We start from the raw sequence: 20,149 nt of genomic DNA on the forward strand, positions 1-20,149 counted from the left end.
TTTGTACCATGGTATTTTATTTGCACAATTAGTCTCTTGTAGATTATAAATGCCAATCACTCCTAGTCTTCTAAAACTTACTATTCTACATTATGGAATCACCAATACTAGATACTCCGTACTTTTTGAGATAATGCTGTAGCACCATCAGGGAAGACAGAGACCACAAAGCAGTCTTAATTTGTGGTTCAAGTCCACCACTCCCCACTTCTTCCCACACACCACCCACATTGATCTGCTCATCATTTCCTGAACACACCACGCCTTTGCTCACACTAACCTCCTGGCCTCTCCTTCCCTTTCCTATATAAATCTGCCTCGCAAATTTCTACTCACCCTTCAAAATTAGAGAAAACACTGACCCCACTTCCTAGTTAGTTATACCTATGTGTATCTCCCTCACTAAAATATTAACGTTCAGTTCTTGAGCCTGGACTCGTTCACTTTGGCCTCGTTGGTGCCTAGTATTGTGCCCGTCTGTTTAAAAGGTTCTTCAAAAAGGTTTGTTTAACTGAACTAAATTCACAAATGGAAATAATTTGGGACACAGTGTGTTATGGACAGAATGTATGTATCCCTCCAAAATCCATATGCCGAAGCCCTTACCCTCCAGTGCGGCTGCGTGTAGAATAAGGAGTTAAGGCTAAATGAGGTCACATGGGAGAGGCTCTCATCCAATAGGATTAGTGTCCTTATAAGAAGAGACACCAAAGAGCTCCATTCTTTGTATGTGCATGGAGAAGAGATCACGTTAGCGCACAAAGAGAAGGCAGCTGTCTGCAACCCAAAGGGAGAGCCCTCGCTAGACATCAACTCTGCTGGCATCTTGACCTTAACTTCCAGCCTCCAGAACTGTGAGAAATGCATTTCTGTTGTTCAAGCCCCCAGTCTGTGGCATTTTGTTGTGGCAGCCTTGGCTGACACACACAGGCATGTGGTTACGATGGGGCAGTTCTTTCCCAGCTAGAGGGCAGCTTAGAGTGCTTGGGTCGCCAAAACCAGCAGTAGAAACTCTCTCTGTTGAAAAAAAAAATGATTTCTGCCTTTTCTTCAGAGGACTGTACTTGAAACGGTGCTGCTCTTTTGTCCTTAGCCACTGCCACCACCACTTACTTACTCCATATCAAGAACATTAGACATTCCATAACCCCTCTCACAAGCAAATCAATTCTAAAAGAAAGCTCGGTTCTCTAAGGACTGGCTTACGAGGTATTAGAGAAACACAAATTTGTATCCCGTCATAAGTTTAAAGTTTATAGTTACTCTAGCAATATATTACCATAGAAGTATAGAGAACTATCACAGTGCTTCTAAAATTACTGTTATTCATAAACATAACGGTGAAGAAAAAATGAAGAGTACGAGAGAGGGGCTCTGATTTTGGATGGGGTAGGTTTTGGAGAAGGCTTCACTGAGGAGGTGACACTTAAGCAAAGACCTAAAGAAAGTGAGGGTGTGAGCTGTGCAGATAACTATGGAAGACTCTTCTAGGAAAACGGAATAATAAATAAAAGTGGACCAAAGGTCATGTTCAAGTTGAATTATCAGTAACAATCTTAGGAATCTGTTTGTATAATTATTTAAAGCTTGAAATATCTAAATCCCATCATTATTTTTATTTGCCAAGACCCCCATGCCAACCCCTAGAGCAAAAGCAAGTTTCATTTTTCTTTATTAAAACAGAAAATTAAATGGTTACTCTTCAGCCATCCCACTGTGCAGGACAGGAATTGAAAAACATGATGCTGCTGAAAACATTTTTTAAGACTTACTTGAATGCAAAATGAGAATTACTGTATTCAACAATTCAACAATAGGACTGTGAAAACCTGTCTACTTCTGAAAAGTGAGAACTGGCATAAACAGAACTGTATTATATAAAAGCTGGAATGGAAAATAATTTGCCAAACTTACTTCCTTAATTACTGAATTATCACTACAAATAAAAGGCAGAAAGCTACCAGGAATGCCAGAAAGCTTAAAGTATTATTTTAAATTAACTTAAATTGAAAACATGCTAACCACCAATACATAAATAGTAGTAGTTGTAGTTAATTGTGGGAAAAATAATAATAGCAGAATCTGGGTACTTGGTGATATTAATATTGTGCTAAGCACTTTGCATTACATCATCTCATTTAAACCTACCTCAACCTGGAGAGGTAAGTTTCCCTATTATCTCCATCTTACTTGCCAAAGATCACCAGCTTCTCAGTGGCAAAGAGGCACTCAAGCCAAGGCAGCCTGACTTAACACGTAAACACCATGCCACACTGCCATGAAAACACCAACATGTCAATCAACCAACTAGTGATGGATCCCACTAGTCCTGGCCAGAATCTGACACTTAACTATAATAAACTAATAAACTACAGTTTATTTTTTAAAGAAATATTATGATGTCTCATTTTCGATTTTAAGTTTTCCTATCTCTGTGATTTGCTAAAGAGCTCCTAATAGTTATTTGATAATAATGGGATAACCATATGCCCAGAATATGTCCCAATTTGCCCGGAATAGCCCCAATTTATACATTTTGTCCCGGTGGAGCTATTAAAAAGGGTTCCCTTACACTCTCTTAAAGGGTCCTGGTTTGAATAATAAATTAAACAGTCACCTACTTAATAATCTCTTTATTTTTGCTCTGCCCACTCACTGTCTTTCTTATTACACAATGAAACACACTAAACTGCTATCATCCTTCTTTTAGGAGTGTAAGTTCACCACATCTCTTCTAATCAGAGAGCTGGCTCTCAGCATTTAAAGAACAACTTTTTTCCTGTCTCCAAATGGCTCCACAACTCTTTTCCAATTCGTACGTCAGCTCATCTCCTCCCACACCCTGTCCCATTCCCCATTCTTTTCTCCTAAATGAATCCTTTGTCTTTCTCGCCTACTCTTGCCTATATCTTCTTTCATGCCACCCCCTACGCTTGGAACAGCCTACTAATCCTACCAAATATCTGTCCTCAAATCACTTTTGGAAAGTCACTTTAGTCAGTGAAGCCTACCTGAGATCACCCATCCACCCACCTGCCCCATTTATGGACTGAATCCATCAGACTAACCTCTTTGAGGCTCAAATTTGAAATGTTTTTGTTATGACACTACCGTGAGGTTCATCATATTCATCACATCAAAGAGAATGTGAATCCCGACAAATCTTACAATTTAAAAGCAGGGCTTTTCGATATGTCTATAACCAAAGGGAATGCAGAATCTAGAGGGATCTGAAAATCATAAATCCAATCACTGCTTTTAGAGGATACAGGGACAACAAACAGTCAGATGTGGATATCTGATTGTCAAAAGGAAGACTATATTCATTGGGAATACACAATCTAAACAACAAATTACTCCAAGTCTCATGGGAAAAATGGGTGAATTGGAACACTGGTTTTACTCTGCTTCTGGCACCTACAACTTGGCCAGTTCAGAACACCTGCCTGTTTGTCCACACTGACACAGGATAGTGATATCTGCTACAGAAACACGTTAGAAAAACAAAATGGCACATGGAGAGTCACCTCTTTCAGGCCAAGACTTGTGATTTAGTGAACTTGTCCAATGAACTAATGCATGATAAAATCTCATTAGTATCTTAGGTTTTTCAATGGAATACATTCAACAAGGAAGAAAATTAGTTCTAGAAAACACTGAAGTTTTTGAACATCATGGTTTGTTTAAAGCAAACAATGATTTAAAATTCAAATAGGACATCAAAAAGAATTTTTAAGAGATAACATCTCAAGATAATAAAATTAAAACTAAACTCAGAAAAATATTTGAATAACAAATATTGATAGGCAAGGAAATAACTGCTGTGTTTATACAAGCATAGGTCATCAGAAGAAATGTCATTTGATTATGTAAAAGGGAAAATCAGCTTCTCTAAATGCACAAAATCAGGCAATGCACCCATAGAAGCAGATTAGGAATAACATAGTAATACATATAGCTTCTTTATGCTAAAAAGAAGATATTGGGAAAGTGAGCTCTACGGTTTTGGTTATGGGGAGGCATGTCAAATTTCCACATGTTTTAAACGAATTTTAATTCATGAAGTTAAAGAACACTAACTCAAATAAGTATGTACATCCCCCAATATATAAAAAGCAGTGATTTAAGTCATGTGCCAACAAATTCAAATCTAAGAACACAGATACAACAGAGCAGAGTTTAGTTAATAAAGCAATAATTTTAAGAGGTCATTGTGCTGTTTGAGGTAGCATTCCACTACAGCATCGCACTATAGCAGAACAAAACAACCACCATTTGACTGTAAAAGGCACTGCAAATTAAAGCCAAATTCACTTGGTCTCACTTAAAGAAAAACTGCATAAGTGAGTTACATTTGCAAGTCTGTAATCAATGCCTCTTCGTTTATACGATGATTCTCACTCATGCTCGTGGATCATCTTTCAGTGGGACTATAGGTTACTAATGTGTACAGATGTACAAACAGTTTACTATTATCATTATTATATTCAGGAGAGGAAAGGAGGGACTGGAAAACCAGACAGTGAGGGTACACTAAAATTTCTCTAGACCATGGTAACAGGAAATATCACAAACTCTTGCCATAGTCGCACCAAGAGTTATGCAAAATTTCGTTACCTGGATACCTCTTGCATTTGCTGCTTAGTGCTAGGCACAAAAATCAAGGGGCAGTGATTCTTGAGAAGATTTTAAAACTAATGAAAATCAAGGCTCTTTTCTTTCCTTTAAACTAGATTATCACAACACACGCTTCAGTATCTTGCCTGCTACAGAAAACAGCAAGAATGAAAAAGCCCACAGAACAGATGATTACCAATTGTGTTTCACCAACCAGTATTTAATCCACAATGACGTTCTCTAACCTGACCTCGTGAGGATGGGAAGAGGAATCCAGAGGCGACTGAGCAATCAGCTAAACTATGAACCCAACCACACTTTTTTTACTGAAACGTACAAACAAATTTTCCTGCAGCTATTTATTCACTGGGTTTAGATCATTTGTTAACTTTTTTTTTAACTTTCTAATATTTTACAGAAAAGATACTGAAATATCACTGTACACAGTTCTATCACTATCTTTAAATGTGATTTTGGAAGGTTCGGACTAAAGGATATTACACGAATTCTAAAAGATGGACCCACTTTAACAAGACAGCAGTTGCTCTCTCTGCCCAGATTCCTAAACTGCCACAACTACTGCGTGCTAGGATGTAGAGACCATAGATTCAATTCTTGTACCATCATGAATAATAGGGACTTGAACTTTCTATTGGCTTATAGTATGTGCTACTTGAAAATAAATGCAGCCAGGAAAAGGAATTACTAGTATCACTATGAGATACACCAAAAATAAAAATCACAAACATCTTTAAGTCTATATAAATGTTACCTGTATAAAAAGTACATGTATGAATAGTAACCATACTTCTAAATCCCCAGGAAAGCTTCTGCTTATTCATTTAAAGTTAGAAGAATGATACAATTGTTCACTATACAGAGGAAAGACAAGTAAGCTGTAAGACTTAGTCACTACTCGAAATTACATTCAGTTGCTAATTGTTCTTATTTTTCTTTTTCCAGTGGTTAAGTAAATGCAAAACTTACCATTTCAGTTACTTTCAAAACCTGCCTATAAGTGCTTACTTTGTGAAATCTGGTTAAACATCTTTTAAGAATAGTTTGTATCCACTATTACTTTGATATAACCTATATCAAAAATTAATACCAAACTGAGACATTTGGGATACAACTTTATGACACTTTTATAAGGATTAGTGGCTTTGAGAAACAGGAGAGGCTGTGTGTTTCCAGTAGAAACCAGACTAAATGGTACATATAGAATTTAGAAGACCAAGAAATAGTTTTGAGTTTTTTCTGTTTCTACAGTGTACACTTCTTTTTAGCCAGTGTTATAAACTACCTCCAAGGGTAACTGTGAGTGAATAGAGTGCAGAAGTTCAAGAATTTAAACACAAATAGTTTAAAATGTATGACTGTCGAATAATATCAGATTTGCAGTGGGCTCTAAGATGGGTTGAAATTATTTCAAGGGCAAAGTTACTCAATAGAATCATGCTATGATTAAAAGGCTTCTCGGAGGCAGGACAAGGTTACAAGTGTGGCTTTTATACCCAGAATACTGGGTTTCAATACTGGCTTTACTATCTTCTAGCAAGGTATTAAAATCACTCTGTGCCAGTTCCCTCATCTATAAAATGGGGATGGCAATATTAACTACTGCACAGACCTGCTCTGAGGATTAAAATAAAAATAGTTAATAATTAGAAGAATGTCCATTACTGAGTAAGAACTCAGTAAATATTAGCTGTTGTCACCACTACTGGACAAAGAAAATATTTTGTATGTACAATCTCTCTAATACACAGTCTTTAGGAAATCTATACAGTACATCTAAAGTTCATTTTAAAATTAATTTTTAATGAACTGCCTGTTGTAGACAGATAGTTCATAGAATTGTTGTGTAAAACAAGCGACCTCTTGGAACACATCTGACTCCAGTTTAAGATCAATGTAAGAATGCATATGGAAAAATGCCTAAGAAAATTAGTAAATTCTTCAACCCCTACTCCAGCTTAAATCTATATAGGATGGAGATTTCAAATGTTAACAAGACTGAACTGAAATTTTAAAGTCTCAAACATGAAATTATTTTTTTTTAAAAAAAGAAGCAGCTATCTGTTAAGAGTAATTCCTTTAGCACATGTGTGGGGAGGTGCATTTATCTCACTTTAGAATGCTGTGACATTCAGTAAGATGAAACTTTGATCAGAGCAGGGACTCCAGAAATTTGGATTCTACTTCCCACTTGTGTGATCTTTGCCAAATCATTTAACTTCTCTATATTCTCCTCTTCATCCTTTGTAAGACAGAAATAAATCATTTCGTTGTCCATCTAACTTAGAGGGATAGGATTCGAGTAAATGCCACTCCCACTCTGGCCAAATTGAAAAGGATTTACCTTTCTCATCCTGAGCATGATGATTTAGTTACTTTGTGTCAGTAGATGAAACATTAACTTCTGATTTACATCACTGTGATTTAAATTCTGGAAATCAAATAAATGTAAAGGCTGGCATTATGACGTGCCAAGGCATGGGGAGTGGGTGGAATCACTTTTCTTCCCTATATGGGAAATCCTGTATGTTTAAGTCTGTTAGACATTTAGTAATCAAGAATATTTCTATATATAATAAGCAGTTATGCAAGTCTGCATGTCTGAATATGTACATGAAACTCCCTGCAAATGGCAGCCCCAGGGGAACAGCATCCAATTTGGAGAATTTTGTATCCATTCCAAATTCTCCATCCGTAGTCTAAATGGCATGAGGAATTTTAATTTTGTTATTTAGGTGGTCATCTTCGGGCACTCTGGTTACACCTATACACCCACAGGTACATCAACTAAGACGTGAGTGCCTCCTTTACCAATGAAATCTATACTTGAGTATTTGGTGGAAAAAAGATATATTATCATTTTTGGATCACATATAAATTGTATATTGTAGTTTCCTAAGATTCTAACATTTCTCATTTGTTTCCATGTGCCAAAATTCTCATGATATTCTTCTTAGAGATTAAAAATTTACACAGGTAATAAGTATCCTTTGTTGTACATATTTTAATCATTGATTTAATCTAAATTTCCTCCCTTTGGACAATAAAATGCACAATGTAACTTGGTGACATTTCAGTGCAGATCACCGGCAGGCTAATGTAACATTTATTTTGAGTGGAGTTTTAATGTTACTGTTCATCTTCAATAAATCTTATCAATATTTTTTATAAGTAACACACTAAAAAAATTTTCCTAAACATTTCCAATTATGTGTAGTAAATGTATATGCTTTTCCACTAGGTAATTCTGAACTAAAAAGGAACTTAAGTAGACTTTTTAATACATACAATGATATACTTTAAGTCTTATGTATATTTCTGAAACTTCATTCTGTTACTACTATTTCAGCCACTAGCCTTCATAATTTATTCAAGCCAAAGGAAAACTTTTTCGGGGGGAGGGTTGGTAAAGCTTGTTAGAAATAAGCTATTTTGAAATTATTTTCCAGTATTGTGTTTAAATTTTAAGAGGCAAAATTTAATGTAAAATAATTTTACTTTTCTCTCTGAGATTCTTCTGCTTAGCTAGAGCCACCAGAAGGGAATATATATACATATATATATTTGCATTATATGAGGCATCTTTCAAAGCACGTTGATATTGCTTTGATGGTCATGGTTTACCATATAAATCCAAAAAGGGGAAAATTTGTTAAACTATTTAACTGAGGGACAAAAGCCATGCAATTCCACATATTCAAGAAGAATTAAAGAGCCTTCCTTTGCTAGGTAGTCTGACTACGTATCTATGGAAACTATAACCACACAACTATAACCAGAATACCTCATTATCTAATGATGCTCTCTTGAATGCTATTTTGAAGATGTAGCAGCATTTTAATAGGATTGCCATCTTACAGCATCTGGCTAAGTAACCCTGAAGATGTAATCATTATTAGACTGAGCAAGCCTGCAAAGAGTTAACCGTAATAAACTAAAATCATTCATTCTCAGCAACTATGAAACACCTATTGTGCATCTAAATATTGTATCAGGCGCTAGGGACTTGTGGATTTAAAAAGCACAAATTTTCTGCCCTTGTGGAGCTTACAATCTACTGTAAGAGACACAGAAAAGGAAATAATGTATGTGAGAGATAAAACATAATATTAAGTATAACAATGGATTTGGGGATAAGGGAAAACCTGTCTGAAGAAGTAACAAGTGCAAGAAATACAGAGTAGGGAAAAGAACAATCTATACAGGAAAGAACGTGAAAAAAGCCCTCAGATGGAAAAGAGGTGAGCAGATCCCAGAAAAGAAAAGACAACTGGTGTGCTAGAGCGTGCACCATTCCGAGGGCAGAGGGGAAGCCACTGAAGGATTCTGAGCCAGGAAGAAACATAATCTGATGACAATAAGTTGGAGATGTTTGCTAGGTGAGGAATTAGGGGTGGGAATGGGAGTGATGAGACCGGAGCAGAAACCAGATAGGAGGTTTTCACAGTCTACGTGTGAGATAAGGGTGATTTGAGCAAGAGTGGCTGGCGCTGGGGACAGAGAAAAGAGGACAGATTCCATTTACATTTTGGATACAGAACTCAAATGGATAGAGTGAGGATGGATGCAGGGGGTCAGGGAAAGAAAATGCTGATGATTCTCATGTGATGGGCCTAAGCAACTTGATGGGTGGAGACACCATTTACTGGGATGGAGGAGACTAAAACAAAAGGTTTATGGAGGAAGGTTAAGAGTTCACCTGGGAGACGGGGCACGTGAGAGGTGTGAGTGGTGATGTTAACACGAAGGCAACTGACAGCAGCTGACAGTATGGGGATGGAGCTCAGAATTTCAGCTGGAGTTATCAGTTTGGGAAGTATTAGCACATGGATGACATATAAAGTCATAGAAAGAGATGAAAACGCCTAAGGGAAGAGCGTAAGTGAAGAGAGGAGGGTCTGAGGACCAAGCCTGAAGTAATTCTAATATTTAAAACAAAAGAAATAGTAAAACTGGTGGTGGTGGGGTGCTGTGGGGGTCAGGGGGAATGAAAAAAGCCAGGAGTATGCTGTCACAGATGCCAGGAGAAGGGGGTGCGGCAAAGCCGTCTACCTCAGCTCTGAGACCAAGCAAAGATGGTGACTATGTTTGTCAATCTTTGCCTTCGTCTCTTCTACAGAACACACCGCAATGACTCATTCTTCTAATCCTTGAGAAGAAAAAAGAATACCCCAAGCCCCAAAACCAGAAAACATACTAAGTTAGAAGAGTGATTTTTTAAAAATATGTAACTGCCTATTGTTTCTTCTTCCCAACTTTTCTGATCTGAATGTACCTGGTCTATTTTGAGTTACAGGGCAGTGAATACTAAAGTAGTAAATCTCAAGACTGAACACATTATAGAAAATGGAATAAGCTTGATGACAGGATCGAGTAGTGAATATGTAATTCAAAAGGAAACCATAATGGTTTAAGTGGGATAATACATTTCATTTCATGCCACAGAAGTGGCACAGAAATCAATAAAGCATATAGCCACAACAGAATCATTAAGACAGTATCATATGAAAAATTATTACTACGGCTTCAAATATTTATTCAATACAGACTTAGTGAGTGGCATATACTATAACAAGACCATTCTAGCAATTTTTAAAAATTCTTTTGAGGAAACTCATTAGAACGTTGTCTTAGTTTAGACTGAAGTTGGAATTCTTTCAAAGTAATAAAATAAGACCCGGTGTAATTTTTTAAACCACAGGATAAAAGACATACCAAATAGGTAAAAACACTCCTAAATTTGAAAGTGCTACTGTTTAGATAGAGAAATGACTTACTGTTGTGCTCACTTAGAATTACAAGCCTAGTCAGTTAAAAAAAAAAAGAAAAAAGATTTTATAAAAATTCTAAGGCTATGGGAGAGATCTGTGATCACAGATCAGGGCTCTCCTATTTATTTCCATAAACCATTTCAGTTATTTGCCAATTAATAAAATGACATTACATGACGTCGGTGGGGGGAAAAAAGAAAAGCCAAAAACATCTATTTAACTGGGGAAAAGGAGGAAGGGCAGAAAAAAGGGAGAGGAGAAACATATAATTTTAATTTGTATAATTTTTTTAAGTGGCTAAAAAGTAAACTTTTTAAACTCCATGTACATTTTACTAATGTTCCAGAACTATTTTTATACATGATTTAGTTCTCCATATGGACATAATTTTATACAGCTGTTTTAATAACACTATATAATTTTATATTCTTTTTCACGTAACATATGAAATGTTTTGTATATTTCTACTTATTTTTCCTTATAACATTTTAAATGACTGCATGATATTCCACTGAGTTGACAAGATATAGTTTACTTGACATTCCCTTATTTTGTTTCTAAATATAATTCTTTCCTTGGGATAAATTCCCAGATATTAACATTTTAATGACTTTTGGTAGATATATCTCTAGAAATCCATTATTTTTCACCATTCTTTATCTTACATACGCAACTTCAGACTGGAAAATAATCCAGGATTGAGTATTACACCATATTTTTAGTATATTAAGACAAATTTTACAATGGTTGGACAGTTTTAAGTCTTTATTCTTAAAAAAAAATAAACCTTTTACCAAATGGATTCCTCAGGCTCTTAATATTGAGCATAGTTAATAAGAATATCTCTAGCATACTCTTACAGCATAAAACATAAGCCACCCAGACGATACATACTAAATACTTGCAACACCCATTGACTTGACTAGAACTACATGCACGAAAGTAATATTAGTTTCTAACAGTTCATCCTAAACCGTCTCAATGTTTATGTTCTCTCGATATAGTTCTCCAAAAATCACTCCCATCAATTCCTTCTTTTCTCATCTCCACTGCTACAATCACTTACATCCAGAATCTTTCCTCTCAAATTCTTTTAAACGCACTACAATCATCAGATGAAGCAAGCTTTGATTGTATTACTCATGTCCACAAACACTAAGTAAAACCCAATGCCTACTGAAATCTATACACAAACAAAATAAAACAAGACAAAACCAAACATACAAAATGTCTTCATGTGGCACTCAAGGCTCTCAGGAGTATGGCCCCAGACAATGTAACTAGCGGCAACAATGATTCATCCCAAATACAAATCTGCTCCTGCCAAACTTCCCTATTTAATGTCCCCAGAACACACGATGCGCTCTCCTACTGTGAACTTCTGCACTTGAGGTTTCCGTACCCGCTTTCCTAATAAAACATTACCTAACCTTTCTGTTCCTGTGCAAATCCTACTTGTCTGAGGCTACTTCAGATACCGCTGTCAGAAGAGATCTCTTTTTACAAATTATTGATTTTATATTTAACTAACAGTATAAGGCAATGAGTGGTTTGTCTTCACTATGAACCCCTCCTGTTGCCTGGCATAAGACTAATCCCGCAGTAGTCACTAAATAATCATTTGTTCATTTCACTACCCAGGACGGAACTCCCTAGGAGTGTGACAGACACTCTTAGTTGTCCCCATGATGGTCTCCCTTCTTACTCAGGAAGAGAATTTTTAGCGGACTGCATAACCACTCAGCTGAGGACACTATTTCCAGCCTCCCAAGCAGATGGGAGAGTCCTGTGACTAAGGTTTGGTCAAAGGGATGTGTGATGCCATTGAAATGGGGGTGTACCTCCCACCCCTGTCCCTTACCACCTTTCCACTGGCTGGGATGCAGAACTTGTGGTGAGCCTTTCATACTTTTTGGGTTAGGGCAAGACACTGGGGGTGGCGGAGCACAGAAGACAGCTCTGGTCTTAAAACTTCTAAAATTCTACAGGGCAGAGCTGTCAGACCAGCTCAGGTTCTGGGTCTCTTGTACAGCAGCTATGTAATATTAGGATATTACATACGAAATCAGATAAATGTAAACTCTGAATTTAGGGGCAAAATTTTCTACTTTCATTTTTTTGGAGAGAAGGTCCGTAATTTTCAATAGATTCCAGAAGAGTTCCATGATGCCCACCTTCCCACAAAGGTCAAGAGCCGCTTGCCTTGGCAAAATATTAACTAGCCAAGGACTTCAGAACTAGCACACTTAATTTTATAAGAAAAGAACACAGTGTTTTCAAATCACTACGTGTCAGAAAAGAAAACACTGTTCTTTCTCAGCTTTCTAGCATCATTAACAACAAAGTAAAGCCCTGAGTTAATAGTAACTCCAAATAAGTGATACCACTAAAAGAGAATCATCTCAACACTAAGGTTTTCCTTGATTTCTTCTGTCTTAGGCCTAGTAAGTACAATATTAAGCCAACAGTATTAGCAACTATGTATCTGACATCGGCAAATATGTAAATTAAATACATAATCACTTAAAAATAAGGGAAAAGAGGTTATTTTCTTTCTATAGATTCTCATAAAACTTATACAGTACTCCACCCTGAAACCTAAGGAAGCAAAACTTAGAATTGGACGTAAAGATGTAGGCAGTCAAAGCATGTGACTTCATGCAGTTACTAGCAATAAATTAAAATTCTTAAATCTCACTCAAAATTCTAAATTTGATTTCTGCAGGCATCAGCTATCAGGTTAGTAACCTGAGAGTTGATCTCAATGAGAGTAAACAGTAGAAGCTACCAGGTCTGCAAGGCTTATAGCTTCGTCAAGTGTGACGCAAAGAAAGATGGAACAAAATCAATGTATGACATTTGAGTACAAATAAATGTAAAGCCCTGCAATTAGGTTCAAATAATTAAAGATACAAGTATATGGAGATATGTATTCATGTGAAAAAGATCTGTGAATTTTACATTAACCAAGGTGTGCAATTAATAGAGTATAATTTATAACTGTAATTTATAATTTATAGTTTTAATTTATAAAGGCCAAAATTATAAAATACAATTGAAATATCATATCCAGTTCTGGATACCAAATTTTATGATGGGTGCTGACAAGTATAGACCATCTAGGAATATAAAAAAAAAAAAAGACTGAATAATCTAAAAATCATCTGGTTCAGGAATGGTTAAAGTAACCAGGCTATTTCAGCTAAAGAAAAAAGACCATGGGGAGTCACATGACATGTTTTAAAAAACCTGAAGTGCTCTCATAGGCAGCAAAGTTTATACATTGGTGTGTTTCTCGAGCCAGACCAATATATGAAAGTTATTGGCAGGAGGACTTAATATATGACAATCTTTCTAACAATGAAACAGCAGGAAGTCTACTGCCTCCTGAGGTGGGAAGCACCCCCGAAGCTCTCTCTCAGGGATACTGTAAAAAGAATTCTTACATTGGGAAGCAGTTTACAGTAGAATGACTGAAATTTCTATCTATGGCAGTAATTCATGTGAGACTAAGATAAAGTTCTTTCTTATACTTCTCCCTGGGAACTGAATTACATTTTAAATATTCTGCATAACCCAATGCTATCTGTGATTGTGAAGTGAGTCTGTGACTTTGGCTTAGTTTGCCCTTCTGTGTAACACAGCTCTGTTCAAAGAAAAATCTTTCAACTGTAGGAACTAGATTAACCTTGACCATGTGTCACCATGTATGCAGAATGTCAGTCACTTGCAGATGAGCATGGCACAAAGGGGATATCGCCTTTTATGCCCACATTCTGAGATCTGTCCCGAATGGAAGAGTTCTGTCGACTGTCCCAGATTGCAAATGGTGGAGCTGGGATGTAAAGCTAGTAGGGGTGGAGGAGAGGCCTTAACTCCAGAGCCTATGTCCCTAATCACTGGATTTCTTCTTGGCTGTAGAGAGAAAAAGGGCAGGGCCTGGCAGAATGTTAAGGCCAAGAGACAGCAAATCTGGTGCAACAGCCCTGGAATGAGCTGAGAGAAAGCAGGAGATTGGCAAAGAGGGAAGAGGCTTGCAAGGGGACAGACAGCACGTGAGAAACGCTATAGTTTTCCTGGCCTCAGAATGCTTCCTTACCCACCTTCCTGGGCCTGACATTTTCTTACATATGTATCCTAAAGGCTTTTCAGTCCTGAGAAGGGCTTTGCATTGAAATATACCCTTCAGAGGATTAGTATCTTGAACCTTAGCAGAGATTACTGAACAATCTCCTGGGGGTGAGAAAGGACTGGAATGGGTAAGGGTGGAGGGGATCTAGAAAGGTACTGAAAGGGGAAATGGAGAATACAAGAGAAATGCTACACCGGCGTAGATTTAACTCCGCCAGGAATTAGGTGAAGGGGGCTCAGGAATCACATGCTGCTTTTGCCACATGGTGTCTTCATCTTTTCCCTCCACTTCCTTTTATCTTCCAGTTGATTGTGTATTTCTCTCTTCTGTCTGCTCCTGTGAGCTGAGGGGTGTAACTCCAGATGAAAGTAGACAGTGGCCTCTGTCACAAGTGGCCGAATGGTAAAACTCGCTGCAACGGATATTAATGAAGGGTAGCAAGGCGCCAGGCATGAGGCGCCATAAGAGGTATAATGGGCAATAGACAAGCGTCTACCCCGCAGGACGCTCATAGATACGACACACACGAAGATACAAAGGAAGAACAGAAGCAACCTAGTGTGATGGTACCTTTATGTACCAACCTGGCTACCCTGTTTTCCCGAAAGTAAGACCTAACTGGACAATCAGCTCTAATGCGTCTTTTGGAGCAAAAATTAATATAAGACCCGGTCTCATATTATATTAGACCTTATATTAATTATATTATATTATATTATATTATATTATATTATATTATATAAGACTGGGTCTTATATTATAGTAAAATAAGACTGGGTCTTATATTAATTTTTGCTCCAAAAGACACATTAGAGCTGATGGTCCGATTTCTTATTTTCAGGGAAACACGGTAGGCTACTGTGACCAGCTATATATTTGTCCAGATGTTGCTGTGAAGGTATTTGTGAATATGATGAACGTTTATAAATTAGTTGACTTTAAGGAAAACAGATTACCCTCTGTAATGTGAGTGAAGGCCTTAAGAACAAAGACAGGTTTCTTGAGGAAGAAGGAATTCTGTTTCAAGACTATAACAGAATAATCATGAGTTTCCAGCCTGCTGGCCCGCCCTATGAATTTACAACTTAAGACCACAACATCAACAATCACCTGAGTTTCCTACCTGCCCTACAGATTTCAGACTTGCCAGCTCCTATAATCACCAAAGCCAATTTCCTAAAATAAATCTCAATCTCTCTCCCTACACACACACACACACACACACACACACACACACACACACACGGTTGGTTCTGTTTCTCTGGAGGACCCTGACTCATACGCTACTAATCAAGGGTAAGATCAATTATGCTGCCCATTTAAGAAGTTCAATGATTACTAGCAGCTCTCTCCATTCCTTGCCACCAGACAAGTTCTGTCTCCAATTTCTAAGAGTATTCACTTACCTGATATTCACTCACTTTACATAAGTCAGTTGAAAGTCACCGGCTTTCGTTTGATAAATTTTTCAATATTATATACATAAGAGTTTATTATGTTCAGCTCCTTTTCTCTTCCTGATTTTTGTATTTCTTAGAAGTGTCTGCACTGACTCAATAAGAGTCTGACTAACATCATTATGAGCGTCTATAAAATTTTTCTGCTACCAAGAAACGGCTCTGTCACCTTAGATGCCACACGTTCTTCTATTTCTAATAAGATATTTTCACTTAGATGTACTATGTAGTCTTGAAACTTTTGTATGTTTCTTCACGTGAAAAGACCTATTTTAATTCTGAATGTTTGCTCTTTTCTAGAAGGTGGTCATGGAGTTTTTTCCTTCTTCCTCTAAATCTTTCGGCAGTGAAGACACTGTCTTCAAACATCTTACTAGCTAACAGGATAGTGCTGGTACAAGTCACCTCCGACTTACAGAAAATGTGTCAAAAATGTCAACCACAACGTCCAAAGCAGTGAAGACATACGCGCCCCCCACTATCTGGGGGCATGATGCACACGAAACAGCAGGTGTTAATTTATTCTGATTCTTGAGATTGATGGCTTCTCGCTTTCTTACTATTCCCACCATCATTATGTTTAATCTACATTCATCCATGACTCACTGCAACTTGCTGATTTTATAACCACTCTTTATGTAAATAAAATGAGTGAGAAATACAAAACCCTAAGGGATAATTTCTACCCCCTTATAAAATCAAACCTGCCCAGCTGAATCATGGGTCAAATCCCACAGCCAGGTCTCAGGTGTGTTGGCAGGGCAAGGAAGAGAACTCAAAATTCATATGTAATTAACAGTAACTGTAGAGTCTATTTCATATTTAAATCCGAACACTCCCAACTATTGTAAGTTAAACCAAAAGATTTGCAAATAGAACCAAGTACAGGAAAGTTCTCTCAGGTTTTCATGACAACTATATGGTTGAAAGCTTTTCTCTCGCCCATGAAACATACCATAAAATACTTAAGAAGACATTTGTAAGGAAACAAATCCCAGCCATTATTTTAAAGAATTATTTACTATCATTTCAAATACAAATTTCCTCTTTAATCATTTAATCGACATGTGTCCCATTAAAACATGCAGTTATCAGTCTTACACAGCATGCAGCATGCAGTAAACGGACAGCAGAGGTTAATAACCTGGAAGCATAGGATCTGAGAATGTGAGAGCAAGTTAAAGACAAGAGTTCCTCTCCATTGTCACTGAGGCTCGAGAAGCAATGCTGAAGCGTAGAACAGTGAGAGTGGGGGAAATACAGTTTGTCCAACACATTAACATATCTCCGCAAGTGGCGGCAGGTATAACTGAAAGACAAAGGTAAAAGGAGAAAAACAGAAAGAGAGGAGTTTTCCTTTGAAAAGATAAATCATTCTCAATGTCCTCAAAGCTTTCTGTGTATTTTCGCTAGATGGTGCCCAAGAAAACAAAAACAACTGTTAAAAAGAAAATAAAGGGGAGGCCGGTTAGCTCAGTTGGTTAGAGCGTGGTGCTCTTAACATGTTTGCCGGTTCGATCCCCACATGGGCCACTGTGAGCTGCGCCCTCTACAACTAGATTGAAACAACTACTTGACTTGGAGCTGATGGGTCCTGGAAAAACACACTTAAAATAAATTTTTAAAAAAGAATATAAAAAAGATAAAAAAGAAAATGGACAACCTCATTTAAAAATGGGCAAAAGATCTAAACAGACACCTCATCAAAGAAGATATACAGATGGCAAAGGAGCATATGAAAAGCTGCTCCACATCATATGTTATGAAGGAAATGCAAATTAAAACAACAATGAGATACCGCCACACACCTGTTAGAATGGCCGAACTCTGGAACACCAATGCAGGAGCCACAGAAACTCTCATTCATTGCTGGTGGGAATGCAAAACGACATGGCCACTTTGGAAGAATTTTGGTTTTCTCACAAAACTAAACATACTCTTACCATACAACCCAGCAATCATGCTTCTTGCTATTTTCCCAAATGAGTTGAAAATTTATGTTGACATAAAAACCTGCACACGAATGTTTATAGCAGCTTTTTTCATAACTCACAATACCTACAAGCAACCAAGATGTACTTCAGTAGGTGTATAAAAAGGGTAAATAAACTGTGGTCCATCCACATAATGGAATGCAAAGATAAAACTGGAGAGGGGCAACAGCTGAAAGATAAAACTAGACCGGGACAAGAGGGGAAAAGGAAGACAGTAAAAAGCTACTGGAATAGTTTAGAGAACTATTGCTGATGGCTTAGAGCAGGGGGACAGCAGATTCAAAATACCAAGGGTGCCAAAAACCTGTGTACACGTGACTTATATTCATCTTTTGTTACCAGTATATATTGCGTATTACAATTTTAATATAGTTTTTTTCCTTTCTTAATATGTGTATACATTTTTGGAGGTACCCTCTGTGTATTTGGGAGGTAAAACCAATAGGACCTGCTTATTGACTGGAATGGGGGATGGCGTGAATGGAGAAAGGTATCAAGAATAACTCCCTGATTTCTGGTATTAGGCATAGGCTCACATTAGGTTTTTAGCAGTTGCTCATATCAAGCTGCTGACCAAGTGCAATGCATTACAGATCTTCCCAAGCCTGTATTTTGCACTAGTTCTTTGGAACTTAAATAAGGAAATGCCATCTTGTAGAACTTGGCATCATTCTAATATGTCAAGATAATTTTGAATATGGACTCTCTCTGACTTTGTTGTCTACGAAACTGAGAATACTTTTCATGATTTCTTCTAAGAAAGTTATTAATAGAAGCAGTGAATAGGAACAGGTTAAGGACAGATCTCCTAGAAACATGTGTCAGTCATGAGCCCATATAGAAACACTAACCACCACCTGCTTTTTGATATGTTTTTCAGCCATAAATATAGAAAGGAGGAATTTTTAAAAACACTTTTACATTTATGACCTATTTATTTTTCTTCCCAATATTCCATGGTGGTAATTAAAAACAAGGATCACAATCTCCTTATAACAAATGATACAAATTGCAGAATAAATAAGTGACATGTTGACTATCCTTGTCAATGAGTAATGAAAGAATTCCACCCAGTGAAATCTACTAACAATTCTGTCCTGCTTAGGTCTGGAGGCTTCCTAACTCTATAAATGAATATTTTTTTGAGTCCTTTTTTAGGATTCAATCCACCAAAGGAAAGCAAAAACTTAAGAAAACAAAAACTGGGCAACCAGATGGCTCAGTTGGTTAGAGCGCGAGCTCTGAACAACAGGGTGGCCCGTTCAATTCCCACATGGGCCAGTGAGCTGTGCCCTCCACAACTAGATTGAAGACAACAAGTTGCTGCTGAGCTTCCAGAGGGGCAGCTGGATGGCTCAGCTGGTTAGAGCATGAGCTCTTAACAAAGTTGCAGGTTCAATTCCCACATGGGATCGGGGGCTGCGACCCCTGCAACTAAAGACTGAAAACAGCAACTGGACTTGGAGCTGAGCTGCGCCTTCCACAACTAGATTGAAGGACGACAGGGAGCTGATGGGCCCTGGAGAAACACACTGTTCTCCAATATTCCCCAATAAAAATTACAAAAAAAGAAAAAAAAGAAAATTACAACAAAAAAGTGAGCAGCTAACATTCTTTGTGACATCTTTAATTCACCAGTTCATTTAATCATTCAAAAAAAGAAAAGAAAACATAAAAACTGTTCTTAAGCATGTGAATGACCACCACCTTAAACAAATGATCGTAGGTGATTTCATCATTAGAAAATAGACAACATGTGTCTGCTGATATGATCACAGAAGAGCTTACATCTGATCCTGAGGAATCATCAGACCAATCCAAATTGAGCGGCATTTTACAAAAACAATGTGTTATTCAAATTTTGAAAGAGAGAGAGACCGAGGAACTTTTGGATTAAAGGAGACAAAAGAGGACAACTAAATGCAATACGTGATTCTGGGATTCGATCTCAGACTAGGGGGTTAAATAGGCATTTTTTTTTTCTAGAAAGAAAATTAATTTTCTGATTGTGATAAATGTCCTTGTTTTCAAGAAATACACAGTGAAGTTCTTGGTGGTAAAGGTACATCATGCCTATAAACTTATTCTCAAATATTAAAAAAAAACACAAAACAGATACAATGATATAGCAAATATGGTAAAATTTTAACACTTCAGGAA

General features: G+C 37.3%; 1 protein-coding gene across 3 annotated transcripts in view; it reads right to left on the reverse strand.

The window, feature by feature from the left end:
- The window catches only part of DYM (dymeclin), a 271,365-nt gene that overhangs the window by 102,922 nt on the left and 148,294 nt on the right, over window positions 1–20,149 (reverse strand). For 2 of the 3 annotated variants that reach the window (XM_033087487.1, XM_033087488.1), the window contains exon 14: window positions 17,140–17,304. The exons of the other annotated variant lie outside the window; for it this stretch is intronic. In XM_033087487.1, coding sequence (XP_032943378.1) covers window positions 17,140–17,304 — 165 coding nt within the window. The remainder of the gene's footprint in view (window positions 1–17,139; window positions 17,305–20,149) is intronic. 3 annotated transcript variants of the gene reach the window in all.

The sequence above is a fragment of the Rhinolophus ferrumequinum genome, chromosome 19, assembly GCF_004115265.2.
Source record: "Rhinolophus ferrumequinum isolate MPI-CBG mRhiFer1 chromosome 19, mRhiFer1_v1.p, whole genome shotgun sequence".
NCBI classification, from domain to species: Eukaryota; Metazoa; Chordata; class Mammalia; order Chiroptera; family Rhinolophidae; genus Rhinolophus; species Rhinolophus ferrumequinum.